Source organism: Typopeltis vanoorti, chromosome 26 (assembly GCF_054136105.1).
Source record: "Typopeltis vanoorti isolate ZY-2024b chromosome 26, IOZ_Tvanoo_1.0, whole genome shotgun sequence".
In the NCBI taxonomy this organism is placed as follows: domain Eukaryota; kingdom Metazoa; phylum Arthropoda; class Arachnida; order Uropygi; family Thelyphonidae; genus Typopeltis; species Typopeltis vanoorti.
This window is the reverse complement of record NC_143574.1, coordinates 7,782,768-7,809,990: the sequence shown is the minus strand read 5'-3', so window position 1 is coordinate 7,809,990 and position 27,223 is coordinate 7,782,768. Positions and strand designations below refer to the sequence as shown.

The 27,223-nt window shown below is 34.5% G+C and overlaps 1 protein-coding gene across 2 annotated transcripts in view; it reads right to left on the bottom strand.

Moving 5' to 3' along the window:
* The window catches only part of LOC150092300 (far upstream element-binding protein 1-like), a 176,958-nt gene that overhangs the window by 110,540 nt on the left and 39,195 nt on the right, over positions 1-27,223 (bottom strand). For both annotated transcript variants that reach the window (XM_090414931.1, XM_090414930.1), the window contains exons 4-8: positions 21,716-21,755; positions 21,497-21,570; positions 10,157-10,286; positions 4,031-4,202; positions 3,828-3,926 (exon numbers count right to left, since the gene is read on the bottom strand). In XM_090414931.1, coding sequence (XP_090271057.1) covers positions 3,828-3,926; positions 4,031-4,202; positions 10,157-10,286; positions 21,497-21,570; positions 21,716-21,755 — 515 coding nt within the window. The remainder of the gene's footprint in view (positions 1-3,827; positions 3,927-4,030; positions 4,203-10,156; positions 10,287-21,496; positions 21,571-21,715; positions 21,756-27,223) is intronic.

Genomic DNA, 27,223 nt, shown 5'->3' with positions numbered 1-27,223 from the left:
AACAGGGGCATAAATATTTAGAAATGAAAAATAGCATGTAGGACAACGTGCTCAGAGAGAATACAAAAAAAAAATGTAGAAGACTGTAAAACTAGCTAAACAATTCATGATAAGACTGCTAAGAACACAGAAAATTAATATAAGGAAGGTGTCAAATATATTAGGAGGCCATTAAAAATGCTTAGAAATGAAGGAAAGAGTTCAGTAAAAGAAATCAGATGACATGAAAAGTAAAGATAGAGATTCTCAATGTCTGGAATAATTACTCTGAAAGGTTGCTAAATGAAACTAACAACAGCATGGTAGTAAGAAACATTCAACAGGAATGCATATCAATACTTCAAGTAGAAAAAATGTGGAAAGGTAGTGGAGAAGATGAAATACTCAAAACAGGAAGGTATAATAGTTTTACAGTGCCTACACTGCATAATTCAGGTCCAGTCAGAAAGTTGAATTTCAGATGACCAGAGTAGAACATTCATAGTACCCAACTACAAATAGGGAAATACAACTGCATGAAAGAATTATACAGGAATTTCAGTACTGAGTGTTCCTAGTGAGATGTATGCAAGAATATTTGGCTAGGAAAAATTATGGAAGAGAAACTTGGAGAAGAACAAGTTGGCTATAGAAAAAACAGAGGCTGTTAAGATCAGATTTTCACTTTAAGACAAATAGTTAAGAAATTGAGGAAATATAAGAAGGATTTGTATTTAAGTTTTGTACAGTTATGTAAAAGGCATATATGACAGGGTGCAAAGAGAAATGCTGTTCAAAATGCTCCAATTTACACCACATGAAGCATTGCATTATGAAATATAGTTTATATTTGAGTTATAAGTCAACAGTTAAAAGTGGAGATACAGAAAGATGGTCTGATGTTAAATCAGGTGTGAGACAAGGGTACACATTATCTGCACTGTTGATCATCTATGTGAGTCAAATTAGAAATGTTGCATTAAACCTGATATATCAAAACTGGAAATGTATCCCAGCTCTTTACTTTATGAGATGTTATACTCTTATATAAATCCAGTCTGCAGGATTCCCTGACTAAATTGAATAACTGTGATAACAAATATGGTATGAAAATCAGCAACAAAACGACAATGAAAATTGGCAAAAGAAGAAAACATCTGCATCCTGAATGGAAAACCTATAAAACAAGTAAAACATTTCAGCTACTTAGGCACAATGTTTAGTAACAATTACAAATTATTTACAAAAATAGATAATAAAATCAGCAAAGTTGGTATAGTAGGAAGTCAAATAAAAATGGAATAATTAATGACCTGAGATGAGAGTTCTGAGAAAAATTAAGGAAGTGAGTAGATGTTAGCAATGGCAGTGTCATATCAAAACTGAGGATATCAAGCAAGAATGTGACATTGTTAGCATTCAAGAATGTGTGAATAGAGATAATCTGAGATACTAGTCACTTAAATAGAATGAGAGAAGACTAGCAAAACAAGTATGTTTTTACCAGGATAATAGAAAAGGATCCAGAAGAAAAGATCTAATAGTTCTTCAACAATAAGTGCCTTAAAAGACAGAGATCTGAAACTACTGAAAATGGGAAATTTGTAAAACTCTTCATGAAATACTATCATAAAATCCTGTATGCCATCTGCTCCCCCAAGGATGCATATCAGAAATTTGATTATCAAAAACTCATTCGACCTCAGTGTAGTTATAAAACTGGTTTGAATTACAGGATTCATACAAGCTGATTATCATTTCAATCACTGAATACCTGCCAGAATTAGTGAAATTACACAACTATTAGAATCCATATAAATGTAAAGAGGTACATACCTAAAAATCTGAAATGATGTAGTTCAATATCACAAGCTTAACAACTTCTAGAATGATTAATCTATCATTCCAATTCAAGTTAGGGCAAATTTAAAAATGCCTCCAAACTCTCCCTGAATAACTTTTCATAAATAAAACTGCTTCTTTGAATTAATCTGATATTATTACTGCATATGATGCAGTCCTATTAGTTCTGCACTCTGCAAATTGCCAGTCCAGATTTATGCAGCATAATATCATTAATGTAGTTTCGGTGTTCATCAATTAAATTCTCTGCCGAATAGACCATGTCATCAAAATACAAATGGTTGTATTAACAGTGAACTTGGCACAAATACACAAATAAAGGAGATAAGGGGTTTGTCTTTGATACAAGCCAAACAACTAAATATTTGTTGTTAAAGTGCTCAGTGCTCACTGGTAGTGTGTAACTAAACTTTTTTGATATTCTAGCTCCTTCTAAATTACCAGCTACAAATGAAATGCAACTAAAAACAAGTTATAGCAGTAACCATAGCGATGAGGTTTATCATGTATACCACGTATTTTTATTGTACAGTTCTTGTTCTAATGTAGAATCTATAGACCAAATGTTATGGGCACTGCTTATCAAGGTTTCAACAACATTTTTGTGAGGGATGATGTGGAATTTTATCAATAACTATATGAGCCAGAAAATCCTGTTTGAGTAAGTCACTGGTATTTTTACTATATACTGATAACAAGTGAGATCATATTGTGCATGAGATTTTCAATGATTATTTTGCATGAAAGTGTGACCTCTTATGACTTTTCACTCCATGAAGGTCTGATAGTAATAATAATATGTAAGATGTCAGATGGATCCCAAATTTTTGTTCTTAATGTCCAGAATATTTTTAATGAGAGGCAGACTTCCCTGTGTTTATATAAAAAAAAAGTTTATAATTTGGATAACCAATACTATCAACAATAGGGCATAAGAGAAAAGGAAAGAGATAACATAATAAATTTATAAGTAAAACACTAAACTAGCTGTGCACAACACAGTACTGAAAAACCAAATGGATCTAGGGGCTGGATTAGAAATACTTGATCAAAGACTGGAAAGCACAGATATGCTAGTTCTGAGAAAAATTAGGAAAGTGAAGAGATGGCAAGAATAGCAGAATCCTATTAAAATGAAAATATTAGGAAGAAGATTTGTATTGCTAGAATTCAGGAATGTGTGAGCAGAGTGAAGCTTAGGTGGTGTGATCACTTAAAACAGAATGAGGTTAGCACAACAGGTTACCTTTGATGCCAAGAATTCAGAAAAAAGTCCCAGAGGAAGACCAAGATCTAGATGGAGTGATGCAGTTAAAAGTGCCTTAGACCAAAATATAATGACTGATATAATATATCATAAAAGTGATATAATAAAATATAATGAATAATAACATTTCATGTAGTACTATTATATTATCTTGTACACCCTCCTCCATACAGAACATATAAGGAATTAGATGAATGATCTAATCTACACAATATTTCTCTTTAAAATTATATCTACTCTGGCTCTGAGATGTAGTTACAATAATACAAGTTAATCCATTTAATTCCATCCTGAGTGTGAATGTTACACCTCATAATGGAGATAACTGATCTTCATATTTTTTATTCATGTTATTTGTACCCTAAATCTGGATTCTGCATTACCAAACACAGTAATAGTTTCCATAAGTTTTAATATAGTAGATACTGGCTACCATGTAACAGAAAGAAAGAACATCTTCCCAATGCATGTGAATATCACTATTGCAAACTCAGAAGGACCACAGGAACAGTTTGGTATAGTGGTTATAGTGAATTGCTTTACTATAACATTCTATTTATTGCATCTTAGTTAGGACTATTAGTAGTCTGTTATAGTGAGAGCCAACTGCATCTTATACTGACTCTGCAAATGACAGTCAAAATCAGGAAATAAGTTTCATTTTGCAAAGGAACCTGAAAGTAAAAATCATGTAATAATATTCATGTTTTATATTTACCTCACATTTCTGTGCATCCCCTGTTATTCTTAACGGTTTATCATGTGAAGTTTGCTGAGGGCTGTCTTGAATCAATACCATTTTGACTCCAGTTCGTTCCTAAAATAATTTAATCAAATGTATATCACAGTATCTGTGTGATCTTAAAACCAAATCAGCTGTTTAGTTCAACATATATATATATAAACACAGAGCATAATTACCTGCAAATTCCGTATAGTTTCTCCACCCTTCCCAATGACTAAACCTACTTTTCCACCAGGAATCATAACTTCAAACATTGTATGACCATCTTGGACATGATTTGTATCTACCGGAGGGAATGGGGTAGCATTGCCACGGCTAATAATCTGATTCAACATGTCTTTTGCTTTTCTGAAATGTAAATTTTAAGATTATTAAATCTATAAGATATATTATTACATCTATAAGTACAGTCATTTTTAAAATAAACATAATTCATTATGACAATTAAAACTGTTATTAAAAAGTTGTGGAAACATTTGATGCAAAATGCACTTAGAAACAATCATGCAATGAGTTGAATACATAATGTCCTACAGTGAGATTGAACTGGAGATTCTAATGTGTGGATGAAACATGGCTAGTCATTTAAGGCTTCTGATAAGAAAGGTGAAGATAAAGTAACTGAGTACATTCCCCAAGATGTCCAGGACAGGGTTCGCTAGACGGGACATTCCACAGTTGTGGTAGTAGATGCATTTTGTTATTTGTTTTTATAAAATAATGCTGGCTATCAGATCAGTATACCAATAACAAGCAAGGTATATACAACTAGCTAACAATTCATGACAAGTGCTAAATGTAAGTTTATAGTATCAAACTACAATGATAATTTTAAATGAATTATAAAATATCTGCTGAAATTAGTCAAACTAATTATTACTTTCCCCAAACCTCATTGCAATTACAAAGAGACAAAACCCAAGTATCCTATATAAGGAGGTCTTTATGTACTGTACATAAGTTATAATGGATTTTGGCAATGATCTTCTCATAGCTAGAACTACTCTTAAGTTTGAAACTTTTGCTGCTGACTTTGTAGATTCTATACAAAGAACAACTTACTTCTCTCCACAAACACTTGCTACAGTTCTGGAAAAATTCAAGTATACTATGCTGATAGGGTATTGTCTGTAAACAGAATATGAATAATTTGAGTTTCAAATATTTCGTTGCAATTGAATAATTGCAGTGAATTTTTATTTAATTCTGTTTCTTTAAACATTAGCCACTGTAGTGTGCTGTAATTTTGAAAACTGATATCCATCCCTATTAAAATTCATATATTTATTTGTAAAGTCATTTTAACATTACATGTAAACTTTTCTATTTCATTCTGAATTATATTTGAATTGGCTCATGTTAGTAAACTGAAGTATAATCATTTATTCCATTTATCACAATTCAATGATGGACACTCAATCAGAAGTGAACAATGATTGGTGGATGAGATGACCCAGCAACGAATGTTGATTTCATTCAATTATAAAACTTTTCAGAGCAACAATGTCGCAGTTAATCACTGGAAATATGTGAATCCCCTCAACACCTATAAAGTATATCCTTGTGACATTCTGCACAAAGCAAGGTAACTTTCATAATCTGCTGCTGCCTAGGAATATCTGCTTCCAATATGTTTGCTGTGACAGTTAAGTCAAAAGTAAATGCATCTGCATAAGACTTTCATGTCATAAATACAAATATTTGCAAGTAAATGCAGTCTGATATGATTGATGATTTTTTATTCCTGAATTTACATTTTTCACAAAAGTGAATTGAAAAGAGCATTGCTTCTAGAGGCTTTAGAGAAAATGTATTAGTAACTGCAATAAGAGAATTAGCTAAAATGGTGTGTGCGTGTGTATTTCTGCCATCTCTAATCTTCTCCTACCATTATATTCCTATTTTACTATCAAATTTAATATTCTTATAACATTCCTGTTGAGTCTACCTTCCCATCTGTCAATACAATAAAAAAAATTCCCATCATCATCACATTCCTGATATGTACCCTCAAGGGATATACAGGATATGATAGTACTACATGAAAAACTTATATCATTACTAACTTCTATCTACAATTTTCCTCCAAATCAATCTCTTACTTGTTAATGTTGACTCCAACATTAACAGATCTTATATTTCTATCTTCTAAGCCACTTTTTACTGTATCAATCCACCTATATCTTGGTCCTTCTCTGGGTCTTTACCTGCCAACCTGGCAGAGAACACCTGTTTTGCTTTCCTTTCCCATTCTGTTTAAGTGACCATACTACCTGAGATTAGCAGAGCTAATCTCAGGTGGTATGGTTGAAGGGTGGAAGGGAAAAAAATTCCCTTCAACCTTATCAACTGATTTATTTCTCACATCATTGTAGTTAGACTATTTTCTATTTATAAGTTTCTCATTTTTGATTACTTTATACAGTATTGTTTACTATGAAAATGTTCTACTATAATTACACAGAGGCTTTGTAATATTTGTAAATCTGTGATGGTAAAGTGTGCCTAAGTGGTGGTAACATCCATGCTAGATCAGCAGGTATGAAACAACCTTGTTAAATTTAATGCTATCAAAATACAATTTTCTCACAGTTCTTGCATAAAAGATCACACCTCTCCTTACTTTTTTTGATACTCTGGTCTCCAAGATCAGATCTCTTTACTCAAGCTCGCTTATACCCTTTCTTGGCATATATCATATTCATAATCCCCTTTATCTCCAAAAAACCAGGTTTCCTTTACTACTAAAGATAATACTATATATCTCTACAACTTCTAACACTTTATATAATCCAAATCTGTCCAAGCTCTGAGCAGACAAATTTGGGATTTATAAAGCATTAGAACACTGGAAGTGGCACACTAAACAGCCTCAATAAAAATGACTTCTCCATAAATCCCTCATTCATAGGATCACTCCAATCACTTTTGTACATTCAGTTTCTGCCTTGTCTCTTCTATGGTTATTCTCACAAGCAATATTCCTATAAAACTGACATCACCACCAAAATATATAAATCTCCACTTTCCTTTAAGGAAAATGGAGATTTAAGTTTTTTATAACACAAGCAGTTGCTGATCAGTTTCACCATATTTAAAACACTTTCTCCCAATTTTCCTGAATTGTTTCTTTATTGAAACCTGTTTAGAAAAAATACATTGAAGCTCCATCATAAATCGAAATATGAACATGATGGAGCTCCACTGTATTTTTTTACAAACAGGTTTTGGCTTATATGAATAATGTCAATTAAAAATTATAATAGCATTATTAACTCACATAAAATATTATTTATTATTTATTTATTATATATTATTTATAATTTTTGCCTTCTTTTGTCAAAAAACAGTGTCATCACTATCTTAACTGTAGGAGGCCATTATATCCTTGGTAACATGCAGGCATTGGTGTAAGGGAAAGAAGTTAATGGAAGGATGCCCAACAGTTATTCAAAAAACACATCAATAGATTTCTTCTTTTTCCTTAACCTCTCACTTACACATGGCATCAATATGCTAGAAGGTTTGCAACTTCATTTTTGTTTATTTCATATAAACACTGAAAGTACTGAAATTCTGCATAATGTCTAAACCAGATAATAAAATGAATTTTTTGAAAATTTTATTCACTGCATTAAAAAAAATAATAATAAAGACAGAATTTTAAAAATTATGTTCCCCATTTGTTAAAAAAAAACTTAATTGCTTTTCATCAAGTTAACTGAACAGATGAAAATATATACTGTTAGAATTGATAAACTAATGACATCCTGTATCTCATGAGTTGCATGAACATCTTCAAAGAACAGACATTCATCTAAAGCAAAACAATATGTGTTGTAATAGTATATATAATTATGGTTTACCTTTTAGGCCAGGGGTCGCCAAACTTCTTTGACCGTCGACCGTTTCAAGAGTTTCTTGACTTTTTATCGACTCCCTCTATTTTACTATTACGTAATTATAATAGGATAAGCAAAAAAGATGCTTATGTGAGTTTTTAGATTGTTTTTAGATACGCACGCACTCACCCAACAATGTGGCCAACAAAGAAACAGCTTTGAATATGTTAACTACAACGTTTTCACATTAAATATGTATAGTGACTTTCCTGTGCTGTTCACAGTTTTAATCTTCAGTGTTTAATGTTTTTTCTTTTCTTTTATAAAACCACCGGAAGAAGGCTGTAAAAAGCCAAAACTAGTCATGTGATACTATTAAACCTTTTTCCTTTTCTCTCAGTTTATGTCACATTCAATTATTTTAAAATGTATATATATATATATATATATATATATATATATATATATATATATATATATATATATATATATATAAAAAGAGAGAGAGAGAGAGTGAAAATTCAGGTCTAAGTGAATCATGCTTTGGAAATCCTTCACCAGACAAAAACAGAATTTAAAGAGGCAGAGGGTAACCAGTAAATCAGTCACAGCACTGACTAGTTCCACCTAACGTGACCACTAGAAACTGAAAAATGAGAAATGCTACTGCTCTCTTCCAATAGTATAAAATCAACTAACCAAGTAAGAATACTTAAACACTTCTTCAACACTTAAAATTTAATGATTGTACTATTAAAAAGAATTGGATTAGATGGTAAAGACATCAGGATCATTGAAAACTTATATTGGAACCAAAAGGCATCTGTTCAAGTTGATGACATTATTACAGACTCCATTAACATCAAATGAGGAGTAAGGCAAGGATGTGTGCTGTCACCTCTTCTTTTTAAGATCTACTCAGAAGCCATATTTCAAAAAGTCTTGGAAGGAAGAAAGGAAGGGATTAGTGTAAATGGTGAAATCATCAGTAACATCCGATATGCCGATGATACAGTTCTTCTGGCTGACAATATTCAGGCTCTTCAAAATCTTTTGGAACTAATAAATGCAGAGAGTGAAAAAATGGGATTAAAAATAAATATCACAAAAACTAAATTCATGGTCATAAGCAAGAAACCAATTCTTAATTCATCACTTTCTTTAAATGGGAAACGAATAGAAAGAGTGACAAAGTTTAAATATCTCGGATGCTGGTTAAATGAAGAATGCAATTCTGAAATGGAAATAAAAGTTAGAATTGAAATGGCAAGAAAAATATTTTCTCCTGATGAAATCAACACTGTGTAACTGCAACTTAAACTTAGAGCACGCATGGTTAAATTCTATGCATGGTCTTATACTGCTGTACGGTGCAGAAACTTGGACCTTGAAGACAACATCAATAAAAAAACTTGAAGCCTTTGAGATGTGGTTATACAGATGAATGTTAAAAATCCCTTGGACAGCAAAAACGTACAATCAGGAAGTACTGGAACAAATGGAGAAATCACGTGAACTTTTAGATACCATAAAAAGAAGGAAAACTGCATATCTTGGTCATCTACTTCATAATGAAAAATATAAATACTTCAATTGCTTATAAAGGGGAAGATAAATGGAAGAAGAGGACAAGGAAAACTAAGAAAATCTTGGCTGGCAGATATCAGACAGTGGACTGGTATGAACTCTGAGAGACTGCTCAGAATAGCTGAGAATCGCTCAAAATTTGCCAAGGTGGTCGCCGACCTCCGATAGGAGATGGCACTCAAAGAAGAAGAAGAAGAAGAGCACTTCAAAGCCATACTTGAATATAATGTAATATGATACTCATCACATTGTGATAAATGGTTAGTTTTAAAGACGTATCACTCCGATTTTCAAAGATGTTTGTGTAGCCTGCATGAAATTAAACAGTTTATTATATTCTTAATAGTGCTGTGTTCTATTAAAGCAACATGAAATCTAATAGTTAATGCTTAAGTATTCAAATACTACACTTCATTGTTCTCAATGTTCTCCTTAAACTTGATAAAAAAAAAAAAAAAAACACTATAATTAAAAATAAAGCTCTTAGTAAATTTCTCTCATTTGCAACAAATGTCACTCCTTCAAAAATGTGTTTATTATAACAAAGCTTGCTGTAAAGGCTATTTTAGCTTGAGTGAAAAATAAAACAGTTTCCTTTGATTTCAATTCAAATGGTTGTTGTCTGCATGTTATTACTTGTGCCTGAATGCACTAAGGATATAATGCATATTCTGTGTTAATAACATTCCAAAGTCAAAGTAAGGCCTTAATCATGAACAAAATTATTACAAGATTAGCTAGAACTAATTTATAACTTGAACACAATACATGTAACAAATGCTAGCTGCTGTTACAATACATGTAACAGCAGCTAGCATTTCAGGTAAAATAAATAGTGAATCATATGAAAAAAAACAAACAAACACAACTTACGCAACTGCCTGCCTTGAACCTGTTAATGTGCATGCTCTGTCTGGAGCTCCACCACTGTCTGGTGCCATTTGAACTTTACAACCAGAGTCAGCTTGTAATCTAGTAATTTGCTCACCACCACGACCAATTACTGAAAATTATATATTTGTTATCAACAAAAAACAAACAAGACTTTATAACATACAATAGCAGAGAATTAATTTAAGAGGAAAAATCTAACTACAACTATACCGTAGCTCACTCAACTATTACCTATTACTTCTCCAATCAAAGTGAACAATACTATTCACTAACATAAAATAACACAGTTCACTGATCTTACTGAATAAGTTAAAGATAGCAAGAAATTATATACTTGGTTTGAATCCTTTTCCCATGGAAGCAGAACAATGTTTTGCATGTGAAATACATCGACATCTAAGTTACTTATATATAGATGCTAAGGACTTCATATCACTTGCTTAGTATGTATCCCATAATGCAAAGCACCCCCCCCAACCTCCTTGGATATGTATAATGCTATGTATAATCCATGGGAAGGACCACTACCCAGACCAGTTTCAACCTTTAGTGAAGTCTCCTCAGTGGGAGCCAGATCCAGGAGAGATACCAAGGTTGAAGTAATGCAGAAGTCATATATACCTATTGTCCCGTATAAAGTTCTCCTAAGAAATAAGCAGAGTAATTTCACGCAGTCATTAAAAACACATGCAAATCAGGAATAGAAAATACATACAACAATCAGTTAACCAATTAAAAACCATTGCCACATGCTAGAAATTAATATTAAAACTATTTATACATACATAAAATGAGAATCTCCCAAAATGGGGGGGGGGGAAGAGAACAATCATTCCAATTTAGGTTAGGCTGATGTAAAAGGGCTTCACAACTTTCTTTGAAAAAAGCATTCACATTTAAAATTAATTCTATGGAGAAGAGCTTCATCCCACTGGATACTGTCTTTAGTCAATACTATGCTCTGCCAGTTCAGATTTTTGAAGTTTCATTAAAGATCATTACTTGGTTAGTTATGTCATTTTGTTGATGAGAAGAGAATATTTCTCTTCTCAAATCATTTCAGCTGACATGCATCTGTTTTTTAATGTCTATCTGCATACAACTTCAGCAACTTCTTTTCAAGAGGCAGGAAAATTTCCTCCATTTCTATATGCTCCATGTAAGGACTGAAGATCACACTATTAATTTTTTCCATTGAGACCATCATGAGCAACAGATGACCAGAAAGTTTTATTGTATCTCTGTACTCTGATGCTTCTGCATGATTATTACTATTTATATGGGCACTACATGAAGTCAAAACTCACTGTAGGAGATCCACTCTATCCATTAACACATACCTATCATACATCTCCTTAAACCTATTCACTGGTGGGACACTTAGAACCAACTCTAGCAATCCATTCCGCTTGTTCACCACTCTCCAAGTAAAGATACTACTCCACACACCCTTACTAACTACACTCTTAGACAACTTCCAAGGGCGACCGATTATTTTCCTTCTACTCCCCATGTATGGAAAATTTTCTTTTGTGTCAATCTTACAGTATCCCTGTAGTAACTTATAAGTTTCTATCATATTCTCTCTAATCTGCCTGTCAGCTAAACTGCAACCCGCACACCCTCAATCTATCCTCATAGGGGACATTCCACAGGCCTCGCACCAGCTTGGTCACTCGTCACTGAATCCTCTCCAGAAGAAATGCAGGTTATCAAATCTGTGCAGAGTAGTCAATATGTGGCCAAATCATGACCTTATAAATAGCAATAATAACCTCCCTATCTTTACTTGTCAATGTATTTGTCAGCATCCACCATCATCCCCAGATTCCTTAGCACCAATATGATATGAAGTATCTTTTCATCCAGAAGTGGATTAGCTTAGATTTTATAATATTGAGTTCACAACCATTGATTGTCCTTTGCCTACACTGCCAATTTATTTAAATCATCTTGTAAGATATTTACATCACCTTTATCAACTTTTGCCCACCCTAATTTTGCATCATTGGCACACACCTCTTTCAAATCATCTGCTATATCATTAATGTACAAATTAAAGAGTAGTGGTCCTAGACAGAGCCCTAAGTCACTCCCATTTGCCTTGATTCCACTCCACCATACACCACCCCTCTGATGTCTATCAGCTACCAGCCCCATATCCATTCTCATTTTCTCCAACTTGTGTAATAGTTTTCCATGCAGTATTTTGTCAAACACCTTCACAAAGTCTCCAGCACTATCATAGTTAGCCATTTCCTTCATCCAATTTTGCTGTCACCTTATTATAAAATGTGAATAATTACTAAGATAGCACCACCATTTACAAAGCCACACTCTCTCCTATAGAATATTATATTCGCACACATTCTTGAATTTCACCTTTAACCAACTTTTTTGTACTTTAATAACCACTATTCCAAAGACACTAACTGTTCTGTAATTTGCTACTTCTGTCTTGGAGCCACCTTTATGTAACAGGCCCTCTTTCCATTCCCTTGGAACCTTGCCAGAGGTGAGACTTAAGATTAAACAACTTCATCAGAGAAACTGCACATTTTCATAAGTACATGAGCAGACATACCATCCAACCCCATTGCTGCATTCATATTGATATTTTTCAATATATTGAGTACCACCAGTTCATCAACCTCAATGCTCACATCAGTAACTGCCAAATCAGGATGATTGCAAAATGATCACTTAGTAACAACTATTTCTTCTTCTGTCACCTTCCTACCATCAGAATTGAATAAAGTTATCTTTCCATAACCATTCTATCCTCTTGCTTGCTATGTAGCAAAAAAAAATCCTTCTGGATTTAGCTAATACCAACAATGTTTTATATTATTAGCCTCTATCTCACAAAAATCTCAAATGAACCATTTCTAATCCCATCTACACTCTTCCTTAACTTCTATTTTTGTTGGTTGAAGTTCTTCAGCTATCATTAATAATAACCCTCCTCCTCATGCCCTATTTCTTCTATCTTCTCTGAAAATACAAATACAATATCCATTATAATCTATCCCTGTAACTACATAATTCACTGACAACCAGGTCTCACTGATGCCAATAATTTTTGGCCAAGTTGAGCTGACAATGCTAAAAACTCCTCTCTTTACCTGCCCATTCAGATTCAAAACCTGGGAAACTGCACCCAGCTCTTCACAATCATTCTTGCACTTATTTATTCATATGGAGTTTCCTCCCTTTTCTCTCCTGTCCCTATTGGGGCGAGTTGAGCTCCCTCATGGGGGGGTAAGTATTTATGGCTGGAGTTCCATGTGTGTTCATGGGGCCGGTTTGCCTCCTTGCGGGATGAAAAACCATACTGTCCATGCCCAAGACTGGCTAACTTGGCTATGGCTGAGGAAGATCCTTAAGCTCCTCACGTCGGCAATGGGAATCGAACCCAGGACACTCCTTCCCCACGCATATGGTTCTGAAGCACAAATCCACTAGGCTAACCATGCAGACGTTCTTGCACTCATACTTATCTATACCAGTGGTGGACATGCTAGATTGCCTCCTCCCCCAATTATCTCTAGTTTCCCTGGTTTGGCACTTCCAGCTCAGGTCCTTACATTCATCAAATTCACTCCACCTTTCTATAAACTGCTATCCTATCTACCCTATCATACCGAGGCAGCAGACTAACCACCTTACTTTCAAACTATTCATTTTTGCTTCCTCTAACAACTCTTTCATATCTTCTCTCATTACATATTCCTCACCTTTCAAAACATTTGTGCCCACCAAAACAATTAATTCTTTCACTTCTTTCTTCTGCAAACTTAAAAGCTTCACTAATATGTTTTATCTTCGCCCCTGGAAAACATGCTTCCATCACTTTCTCATTAAGTATACCTCTTATCATAGAATCACCATACAATGCTATCTCTTTTCTCCCAATTTCTTGCACTTTTATCCATTCACTCTTTCTTTTCTCCATCCTTCTGTACCACATGCCAATCATTTCCTCCAGTTGCCCAAACTCACATTTTGTCCTGTGAAGAAGTCCACATAAGCGGTGAATTTCTTTCTGTGCTGGCATCTCATCATTCACATTATTATTTTCAACTACTTCCTTAATATTTCATATTCCATGCACCATCATTCACTGCTTCTACTACATTCTCCACAACACTTTGACAATCCTGCCTCATATCCATAAGATCAGTCACTTCATTCTTTCGGTCCTGACATACTCTCTTACAAAACATTTCCAAGAAATATTTTCTCCATTCTCACTCTCATATTACAAACCACTCACTCTTAGCAATGACAATATTAAACACACACTATATCCCACACATAATTACCTGTTATCGCACATAACAGGTAACATGAAATTGCACTAGTTTGAACCAGAAAACAACAAAAAGAAAATGAATCATGGTAATGCAGATGCCAAACTAAGCAACATGATGTCAAGCATCATTTTTTATAAAAAATGGAAAGAAACTTGAATATGAGAATTAGAGATAAATTTCCCTATTGGATGTTCCAGGTAAGATTCATGCAAGCACGTCCAAGAAAAGGCTAAGAAAAATTGAAGATCAACTTGTGGAAAAACAAGTTGCGTTATAGTGAAATTGGGGTTTTCGGGATCAGATTTTGTGAAATCATGTGAATATAGCAAGGATCAGTATTTAAGTTTTGTAGACCTGGAAAGGATATATAAGGTGCCAAGAGAAAAATAGTTCAAATCCTACAATTTTATTTATACTATCATGATGTAAAACTAGGTGTAATTAAGAAAATAACCCTCAACATTTCTACCTCTATATCAAGGTCATTATCATGAAAACATACATATGTACAGAACACAAGCTATATTACACTACACAAAAGTAAGATAAATCTAAATGCATTGCTAATCAATTACCCTAGCTTGGTGAAAAAAAAATTGTAATTAAAAAAATAAAACATTTTTTATACATATCAGTACACTAATATACAGATAAAAAAAAACTAAATGAAAATAAAGTTTTAATAGCAGAACTACATTAAACTCTCTCAAGTCCTCTTATATATTATGGTTTTCTTGTCTTGGGGTTCTACCATCATGGTCTGGATGCTATATAGATTGCAGATGGATCTTCCAGATTCTTGGAATCATTAATCCATCATTTTTGTTAAGATTCAGATGATGTTTCAGCATCTCACAGGCTCCTTTGAATTTTCTTTCAAACTAGGTTTTTGTGCGGTGTAAGGACTTGGTACTTTCCAGTTAAATCTGTGACATGTTTAAAGTGCATGGTCTGACAGGCCTGTTTCACCATAGTGAAGGAATTTAATGAGGCGTTTATGTTCGTCTTTTCTTATTGGAATGGTGTGCCCTGTTTTCCTATGTAGGGTAGGTTGGGCAAGGTAGGGAGGAGGATCTCTGGATGAGCTGAGTATACTTCTTAATTTTGCAGGAGGTTTGAAGGTTGCCTTAATGTTGTACTTGTGTATTGTTCTATCTATTTCTTCTGATATTCCCCTTGTTTTTAATGGTATTATTGTGGAGGATCTTGCGAAGTGTTTTTTGTTGTAGCCATTTTTTTATAAATATTTGGTTAATAATTTCATATTCTTTGTTCAGCACCTGCTCACTGCAGCAAATTGTTAGGAATCTATGTTTGAGGATGCTGATGACCTAGTTTTTGTGTTGGATGGTGGTAAGAATTTTTGTGTATGTATTGGTCTGTGTGTGTGTGTAGGTTTGCAGTAGACCATGAATGCAAAGGCCTGAGGAAAGACATGTGAAAAGTGTGCTAGAAAAGGAAGAGAGTTATTGTTTTCAATCTCAATGGTAAACTGGATACATTTGTGTTGTTTGTTCAGGTGGCTTAGGAATGTATTTAATGTTTCCCCACGTGTAGGGCCAAATGGTGAAAATATCATCAACATTCCTGAGCCAGACTTTGGGCTTTAGGTTTGCAAATTTAGAGTCCAAGTAAAAGTTGGCTGGGGGGGGGGGTGATATAAGCCCATACTTGTACCTTCTTTTTGCAGGCAGAATTTATTTTGCCACAGGAATTATCCAGAGTGAAGTAAGTGGGCAAAGAAGGCCATGATATTGGACAGAAGTATGTTTTGTATGAGAAGAAAGAATAGTATCATTGATCAAGAACATTGGTGAAAAAGGCAGTTATATCAAGCTGACTAATAAATATTCATCACTGAGTGTGATGTTTTCCCATTTTGTTTATGAAGTGTGTATTTTTTTTTTTTATGTAGGAGGGGGGGGGGGAATTACCTACCAACTCCTTGAGTGTAGTCACTAGTTTCTTGGGTAAGTGATAATTGGGGCTGTCAATTCCTTCAACTATCAGTCGTAGTGGTTTATTTTGTATTTTAGGCAGGCCATAAAGTGAGAGTGCAAGCATAATGCGGTAAGAGCTTTTCAATTGTTTCCTCTGGCCATGTGATCACTGACTTGATTAATTCTGTGGATTTCTTTTTGATGCGATTTTTAGGATTGTAGCTAATCAATTGGTACATTTTGTGGTCGGATACCAATTGGTTCATTTTTTCAAGGTATGCTGTCTTATCAAGAACAACAGCAGCATTGCCTTTATCTGAGTTGGTAATAATGATGTCTTGGTTATTTCTTAGAGATTTAAAGGTTGCCTTAATGTTGTAGAATTTAGTATGTTGGATGTTTCTATCTGTATTTTATCAGTTATATTGGGGGGGGGGGGGGGTTAGCCCTCTTTCTATGTCGTGTATAAAGTTTAGTTTGTTTACTGACATTGGTGTGATAGCATAGTTTAAGCCTTTTTTGCAGAAGTGAGAGTTCTTCATTAAGGCTGTAGCTGGATGTGTTGATAACTTGGTCATGGTCCATTGGTGGTTGGTTGCTCCTTATTTCGCTTGTTTGTGATTGGCTGTTCCTCTGGAGATGGCATCTGGATTGTCTGTTGGTTTCTTGTTGTTTCAGTCTTTGGAAATTTGCTATTAGTTTTCCTTGTTTTTATATAATTGCTTTGTAGTCATCTGTGACCTTCTCTAGAATATCCTAAATATCAGGATTTATGCAGCTCGAAAGCTCTAATTTCAGTTGTAGAACATAGTTTTGGGTAACTGCAAGATTTTTGCAGGCCTCGTGGATTTGTTCTCTAAACATAGCTTTTTCCATACAGACATGAATACGAAGTGCTTTGGCTGAAGTAAATTTCCTTTTATGTTTAATGCAGTTAGGTATCTAGCTGCTGTCTCTCTACATCATTTTAGAAAGGCTAACGAATTAACATGAAAATACATTTTTATCTTATCATAGTGGCTGCATTGCTTGTGGGCAACTCTCCAGAGATTATGACAATTCTTTCTTTTAAGGTTACATGGTGATCAGCATTCATAATAAAGAATTTATGAAGACGCAAATACACGTGTTAAAGTAATTACTTTACTTATAATTAAGAATTTTTTTATTATTATCTGTGTATTAATATATATATGTATTAATGTATATAAAAAAAATAATTTTATTTTGTTAATTTATATTTTTGTATATATTTTAACTATTATTATTTTTTTCCCCACAGGAGGTTGGGCTAGTATAAATGATTAACAAAGCATTTAGATTTTTCTTACTTTTGTGTAGTGTAATGTAGCTTGTGTTCTGTACATGTTTTCTTGATGAGCTCAATATAGAGGGTTATTTTCTTAATTGTAGGTGATTATTTGTAACTCAACACGTGTGTTTGTGTCTCCATAAATGCTTCACTATGAATGCTGACCACTGTGCAACCTTAAAAGAAAGAAGAAACAGCCTAGTTTATATTCCTTCCCAAGGACACCTGATATTGGCATTTTGGCAAAATCCATAAGTCCACTGTGAGAAATTCCCTAAGTCTGAAAAGTCTTAGTTTTCAGACTTGCGTTTTTCATTCAATTATGGGAAGTAAGGATGGCTGGTGGCCATTACTTCCTCTGAAAAACATTTTAATATATCAGCATCTTGTAAGTTACTGTGTTTACTTTAAATTCAGTGGATACCATGCTAATATTCATTTTTTTTTCTGCAGAAGTCCCTGGAAGTTTTTTTTTGTGTGTGTTCATTTTGCCATGATTACTTTAAACAAGTCAGTTCTCATTTGTTTCAAACAGTGAATCCACAGTAACTAAAGCAATTAATTCACACCAAAGAGAAACACAATCGCCAAATTTAGATATGCTGAAATTATTAGATGACAAAACAGACATAAGGGCTTGGGTTTCTTTTGATATCTTCTGAAATGTTACCTTTTCAGCTTAAGAGGGCTGGCTTGTAGTGGCAAGTCTCCTCTTTGCATCTTGATGAGATATTCTATTCAGTTTGATCTTCTGTATCACTTTTTCATTCTTCTACCTTTGGCATGGTCAGGAATAAGCTCATTTAGAGTAGCTGCATAAATAGCTGCTTTGTAGAACATAAATTATTATGCTCTTTACTATGACTTCAGACACAAAGGTAAAGCTATAAGAGGAGGTTTGGCCATATTTATGCTGTTTGAATCAAGAGACAGTTAAAATATCTGTTTCACATTGGTTGTGCATTTAGATGTCAAAAGTAAAGATGATATTCCTAGTATGAACTAGACTACATATCAAGGATGCAATTCAAGATGTCACTTCTTAGCCTTTAAGCTTTGAACATACCTCCTCATCCAGAACACCTAGATCCATTTTGGTTTCATTCTTCTAGAATAGCTGAGTATTTTATGGAGTCTTGGTAATTGGTATTTACCCCATCCCCATGGATGTTACTATGGGTAAGCTTTCTTACATGATGTTTCCACAAGAAGTTTTTTGTTTTGGGAGATCCTGCCAATTCTAAATCTTTCAGAATAAAGGAAGGTGATGTTTTTACCAATTGGATGTTCCCATGTTGCATAGATAAAGAAAGTTGCTGATAAGAAGCTAGGTAATGAGAGTTTATGATTAAGTTTGTATTATCTATACTTAGTTAAGACCTGGTGAGTACCCTCCAAAGGATTTGTTCTCAAAGGGACATTTGATTCAGCACTAGAAATCCTTATGCATCGTGGAGCCACACATGGACACCCACTATTCAGTGAGCAAGTATTGAAATACCAGTATTACCTGAAATGCTGTAATAGGTCCTGAGTCCACTCCCTGAACCATGGGGAAGGAGACCTAATATAACACTGTCAATCCTTGAAGGAAAACCTACTATATTTCATTACTTATTCAGTCAATCACAATCCCTAAGCATTCCAACTTTCTGATCAATAAATAATGTACTCCGAGAATTAAAGGGAAAGGAATTTTTATAAATCTGGATTCATTTTAAAACCAATATACATAAACTGAGTCTTCATTAATTTTATGCAAAAGAAACATTCTTTTATTAAATGGATAAAAATCCTTTTTTTCTTTTATTTGAAAAAACATTCTTTTATTTGAAACTTTCAAGAGGAATGCAATCAGGGGTACATAATCAATATCTGAGGTAGAAAAAGTCTATCAGAAACTTAATGCATAAAGGCAACTGGAACAAATGACCAACCAGAAATGCTCAAATGAGAAGGTAGAAGTTTTACAGAAGCTACCGTGTAATTCAGAAGAACAAATCCCAGATGATTGGAGAACTCGTAGTCCCCTTCCTGTATATGAAAAGATTTATACAAACAAACTTAAGAGGCTAAGAAAAATGATGGAAGAACAAGCTAGATTCATGCCAAATACAAATTGCCAGGGACAGATTTTCACTTTATGACAAACAGTAGTGAAAGCATGAGAACAGAATAAGGACCTGTACTTTAGTTTTGTAGATCTGGAAAAAAAAAAAAAAAAAAAAAAAAAAAAAGGCATATGACAAGATGCCAAGAGAAAAGCTTTTCAAATCAATAAAATTTCTATAAAATTGATGGAACATTATACAGAGCAATACGCAGTCTATATTTAAGCTGAAAGTCAGCAGTCAGAACTGAACGAAGTAAAGGAAGATAGTTTTGATGCAGTCAGGTGTCAAATAAAGGTGCACCTGTATTCATTATTTATGGATCACCTTATGAAAAAGTGGCATTTAACATATCAGAATAGAGATATGAAACTTAACTATATTTGTTACAGATTATGTACCCCTCAGCAAATCTAGGATCTCCAGGATTTATTTAAACTAAACTGGACAAAAGCTATAACAATGTGGCATGAAAATTAGCAGTAAAAAGACCAAAACTATGAAAATAGGCAAGAAGAGTGGAGATTTTTCCTGCATTCTCAATGGAGAACCCACAGAAAAAGTAAAATATTTCAACTATTTAGTCCCCTGTTGTCCAATCCCATTGCAACTAACCACAAGCTCAAGGGTTTGTAGCAAATTAGTACTTGTAGTGTTGTCAAAAGTGTCTGTCTATAAATATATATAAAAAAAACTAAACTTTGCACTAAAAAATTTAAATTCTTAATAAAAATTATTTTATTATTAATTTTTAATTTACAAATAATTTAACTTTTATTGAAACAATTGATATCTTTGATATTCACCCATATAAAAATTACCTTTCCCTTTAAAAAAAAAAAAGAATCTGATATCTGGTTACATGTGGCAAATACATTTGATGCTAGAAACTATTGTGACAAATGTGAGAAGGTTGGACACCACTAATTTTAGTCACAATTGTTAGTGAAGATGGAAAATTAAATATGATAAAATAGGCAAAGCTAGTATACTAGGGAATCTGGTGAATAAATATGAAATAAGACAGCCAAAATCAGTCTATATGTACTAGCAGTATTAACAAGTATCTCGTAAATGAGAAATACAAAACAGTGAAACCAATTTTTAGCTTGTGGATCTAAATATGAATATCAGCTAGAAAATGAAATAGAGACCAGATATAAGAGTTCTGAGAAAAATTAGGGAAGTAATCAGATGGCATCAATGGCAAAAGCATATGAAAATGGTGATATTAAGAAAGAAAATGATTATCCGCATCCAAGAATGTCTGAGCAAAGCTAACCTAATGCGGTATAGTCAGTTAAGCATAACAGTAATACCAAGATAGTAGGAAAAAAAGATCAAGATTGGTGAGCTGTTGCAATCAGAAGTCAGACTGCATCAATTCACGAATAAGATCTGATGATACTGGAGTACTGATGAGACAATAATTTTGAGAAACATTGTTCATGGGATATTAATAATAATAATGTCAAATTATTTGTATAGTACTCTGTACACCCTTGAGGATACACATCAGTAATTTCATGATTTTTTCAGAATAATTAATGTAACTTTTAAATAATGTTCTCCTTCTCTGAAAGCAGTTTTATACACCCAGAGGTACCATAACTAATAAATGTAATTTACAATATACTTACTTAACCCCACCATTTTGTCAGGTACTTTAAATTCTTCTACAACAACATTTGCTGCACCAGGACCACCACCTCCTCTGAAACAGGAGATATAATCAAAAAGTTAACAGCTAACTAAAACAAGTATCAAGTTTTATATATAGCATATGAAAGTAGGAGAATGCACTTACTGTCTCATTTACTACAGTTACAAAAATTGCAATCAACAAAACAGTGACATACCTTTGCTGTTGTTGGATAGCTGCAAGCTGAGCACCAAAAGCTAGAAAAATCAAATATATTTCTTATATTAAGTGAACAAAAATTCTGAACTTTTATGCTTCTGTAAATTGTAGTGATTTACATAAGAACTCAAGTACCTATGTGCATTTAATATAATACAGTAGTTTATTAAACTCTATTCACAGATTCAACAGTTAAGACGTTTATAATATGAATAAGAACTCAAGCACCTATGTGCATTACACATTATATATGCTTGAGTACATATTCATTACAAGAAATCTTAGCAGAATAATTCAATTCATTCAATTGCTATTAACTGTTTATAAATTTTTAATTACATAACTATACCTATTTTCCTGGAACTTTAATAGTATTTCCACTGACTCCTACAGCTGCGACCAAGACATGGGGAAGTATGCACATGCCATATGACTCATTCATAGTTTAAATGTTATGCCCAATTCTTCTGTCTTATCCCTGAATGATGCTCATTACATTGAGCAAAATATATAGTAGCATTTAATAAATTCAAATTATTTCCCTTACATGTGTGAAAGTTATTTAAAAAAAGTTGTATTATGGCTGATAATTCACTTGTGACCTCAAGGGCTCACTTTAGTGAGCATGGGCATAGCATATCCGAGGTACCTGATGCAGGACCATGCCTTACTTCATGTAATATACATCTGTTGTATTATTTCTAGACTTGTGCCTTCCCTGTTTTCTTTTCTTCTTGCTCCTTCTCCCCAGTGCTATTAGAGTATTCAAGGGCTAGGGGTGAATCTTTCCTATTTTGCTATTTCATCTTATGTGGAAAGGGCCTCTGCAACCCTACCAGTTTCTTCTTGCAGTGACTTCACTCCAAAATGCTAATATGGTTGTGCCTAATAACGCATCTCATGCTGCATCGGCTGTCGCGCAGAATAATCAGAGCTGTGTTCAGGGCTTAGGCAGAGGGTCCTGTTCAAGAAGTATATTACAGTCTCCATCAAAAGTCAGTGATACTGTGAATGAGCAACATAGAAGGTATAAGATTAATCTTAGAGAGGAATTTTACATAGGCACATGGAATGTCCAGGGTCTACAGATGGGTACTCTTGAGATTGTCTGTAAAGAGGTGGATAGGTATAAAATTGACATCCTGGGAATTACAGAGACCAGATGGAATGGAGGTCACTTCAAGACAGGACGATAAGCTAGTTATTTACTCAGGTGGTGACTCAAAACATCATGGGGTAGCTGTGATACTGAAGACAGCTCAGGCAAGAAGCCTTCTTGGTTATAACCCCATTAATGATAGGATACTCTCTATTAGACTTAAGGCTCAGCCTACCAACGTATCAATTGTGGTAGTTTATGCACCCCACATGGATAGGCCTGAAGAAGAGAGTGAGGAATTCTATGAAAACCTACCAACTGTTTTGGACTGCCTACCAAGGAGAGAACATACTGTACATCTTATGGGACTTAAATGCAAAAGTGGGAAAGAGTATGAGTCAGGCCGGAGTGTGGCATGTTTGGTCTGGGTGTACGTAATACCCGTGGCAAAAGACTGTTGGAATTTGCCCGTGCTAACAGATTAGTTATTACCAATACCTGCTTCCAGAAACATCCATGATGGACCTATACTTGGACATCTAACATTGATAGGTCAAGGCACCAAATTGATTACATCCTGGCTCTCCAGCAGTGAAAGACAAGCATCTCTGATGTGCATAGTTGTCCTGGAGCAGATTATGGTACAGACCATCAGCTAGTAAGAGCCAAAGTAAGACTAAGACTCCAAAAACTTCCAGGCTAGGCACATCCCACTAGATTGGATGTTAGAGTAATTACTAGTGGATTCACAGAAGAAACATCAACTCAGTTGGATGATTTTATGGAGACCAATGTGGAGAACTCACCAGAAATGCTTTGGGAAGGAGTCAAGGTGATATCAGAGAAGTCAGAAAAGCCATCAAGCAGGAGAAGGAAAAGTTCTATACTAACAAATGTGAAGAAATAGAGTTCCAGATGAGAAGGCACAATTATAAAAGGATGTTTCATTTAGTTCGTGACTTAAAGCACAAGTTTAAGCCTAAATTGAATGTCATCAAAGACAGGAATGGATTATTACTAACAGAAGAGTTGGAAATCAAAAACAGATGGAAAGAATACTGTGAGGAACTGTACAGCAGAGCAGATAAAGAAAATGTGGAGCCCTCCCATCAGGAAAATTTTGATTTTGATTTGGAACCTCCTCCACTTAGGCACGAAGTTGAAAGAGCAGTTAAGCAGCTCAACAGCAATAAGGCCCCAGGTGCAGATGAAATCCCAGCAGAGTTAATTAAGGCCACAGGGGATGGAGAGATAAGAGTGTTTCATAGATTGATTACAAGGATATGGGAGACAGGATCATGGTCTAGAGACTGGAAGAAGTCAGTTTTCATACCACTACATAAGAAAGGTGATATAAAGGCATGCACGAATTATAGAACTATTAGTTTGATATCTATTGCAAGTAAAATTTTATTGAAGATCATGCTAAATAGGATTGGGGACAAAGTTGAGGTAGGAAAGGTAAGGGCACCAGAGATCAGATCTTTTGCCTTAGACAGATCATAGAAAAATATAAAGAATTCAGACTCCCTCTGGTAATGTGTTTCTTAGACTACTCTAAAGCTTTTGACTGTGTTCAGCATGTGAAACTGTGGGAAGTAATGAAAAGAATGGGATTTCTTCAACACGCTATCAGGCTGATAGCTAACTTGTAAAAGGAGCAACAAGCCACGGTAAGAACAGGTGTTGGATTGATTGAATGACTGCCTTCAAGTTGGAAAAGGAGTTAGGCGAGGATGTTTACTTTCTCCTCACTTGTTGAGTATATATGCAGAGGACATCATGCATGAAGCATTGGATGAGCTCAGGACAGGAATTAGGATAGGAGGTAGATTGATCAGTAATCTGAGGTATGCTAATGATACAGTACTCCTTTCTAATGACATGGAAGAACTAGGAGTAATTCTTGACAAAGTTAACAAGATCAGTAATAACAGAGGCTTTCAACTCAATCCTAGCAAGACAAAGATTATGGTTCTCAAAGGAAATACAAAGAGAGAAGCTCTTGAGAAACAAGTGTACCTTAATGGAGAAAGAATTGAGGAAGTCGGCAAGCTTGAGTACCTGGGATCCATTATTAATGTGAAGAATTGCTGTTTAGAAGACATCAGAAAATGGTTAGGAATGGCTAAAACAACAGTCAGAGACCTGTCTAAAATCTGGAAGGATGGATCTATCTCCATGGGAACAAAGTTGAGGATTTTGGATGAAGTTGTTTTTCCAACAGCGACTTATGGATGTGAGACTTGGAACCTAAAGAAGTCAGATAAGAAATGGATATCTGCTTTTGAGATGTGGTATTACAGAAGGCTGTTGAGGATATCATATATTGAAAGGCATAGAAATGATTGGGTGTTAGAAAAGATCAGTAAAACTTTAAGGCTCCTTAAGGATACTGACAGAAGAAAGTTAAAATATTTTGGACACATTGAAAGGATTAAAGAAGGACTTCTCAGAACAGTAATAGAAGGTAAAGTTCCTGGAAAAATCGGAAGGAGCAGACCGTCAAAGAGATTTAATGGATGGTGTATGAAGTGAATGATCTTCAGAGAATTGAAGCATCCAGAAAAGAATATAACAGGACTACACAGAGAGGACTGGTGTGGCACATCACCAAGCATCGAAGTGACTATATGGCATCTGTGGATGTCAAAGAACAGATGAGAATGATCAATATAGACAAATTTTACATTTCATTCATCTGAAGTACTATTATCTATATCAATACACAAGACTTTGGCTATACTTTGGCTCTTTTTCCACCATTCTGGTATCTAAAGCCATGTTTGCTAACCTTTCGTTGTCCATTCTATTTAAGCAACTTATATTAGATTCTTCTACCCCCTCCCATGTCCCTTTTGCTAACCTTTTATATCTCATTCTGCTTTAAATGATAATACTACCTTAGGTTGGCTATGCTCACACATTATTGAAATTGTTACTAATGTTGGCCTGGTTGACCAAGCAGTGGTCAACCAGGTTGACCAAGTGGTTAGCATATCTGTTCTCCAACAACAGGCTGCATGATCAAATTCTTGGGCGTGGATGTTTGTGATTGTTTTTAGGTGAGAGATGAATTTCATTGCCTGCAAGACCAACATCCTGCTTCTTAGAAGCCTTCTACTTTCATGCTACTTCTTAGAAGTAGTACGAAAAAGTTTAATCTTTCGGTCTCTAGAGCAGGATTTCCAGACTAAGCAGAAGATAATACCAAAAAATATAAAATTAATAAAAATAGAAGAAAAAAGTCATTAGCTCTACCATGGCACTAATGTATAATAGGTTTACAACCTTTCAAGGAAGTCACGTAGAAAAATTCCTTTCTAATGCCTTTATTTTTAATATGACTTTTTCCACTAATGACATCCATTCAATTCCTTAATATTCCTTAAAATGTTCTCAAGGAATATTAGGGGATTTTGCTGTTTTCCAAATTTGTTACAATAGTTAAACCAGTTATTCAATTTAGTTCAAGACTCTTAAGACTTGTAGCTTATTTAGGAAAACAAGATCATTTGTATAAATTAAAGAACTGAGTATAATTTCCATTGTCAGGTTTAATGCCACTTTCCATCATAATTACAACAGAAGCAATAGCACATACCCAAACTACTTCCCACACCTGACTTATCCCAAACCAATCCATATCTTAAAATCTTCCTGCAATTCCTTCTAACTTCTTGCTAACTAGTTTATATATAATACTACTTAATTATTATTATTTTTGCCTTAAATAATTTGTCTAACCACATACTATACCAGCAATCACCTAAAACCAAACCCCTTGAAAACCTAGACTGGCCTTTTCCACCTTAACAATAAGGAAGCCAACAGGAAGCTATAGATTTCTTGGGAAGGCTCTAACATAGAACATTCCTGAAAACCAATCTACCTCGGTGTGACTCTCGATCGCACCCTCTCATATAAAATCGACATAGAAAAAACAAAGGCAAAAGTGAATGCAAGAAACAACATACTAAGAAAGCTTACCTCTCCAAATGGGGGTGCAGACCCTAGCACACTGAGATCTTCTGCCTTGGCCCTTTGCTATTCTTCGGCTGAATATGCCTGCCCAGTATGGGCCAGATCCTGCCATGCTGAAAAACTTGATCTAGCATTGAATGAAAGCTGCCGCTTAATTACAGGATGCCTGAACCCAACACCACTAAAAGGCCTGTATACTTTGGCTGGTATTGCACTCCCTTCAATTCGAAGATCTGCATTCTCAGCTGATGAAAGAAGCAGACAAAATGAATGATGAATGCCACCCACTGTTCGGCCAGACTGCAGTGCCCCTGAAGACTAAGATCCCAACAACTATTGAACCACCTAAAAACCTCCCAGAGACAAGACTTCGACAATGGCTTGCATTATATCCTGAAAATAATACTAGTATTCCAACAGTCG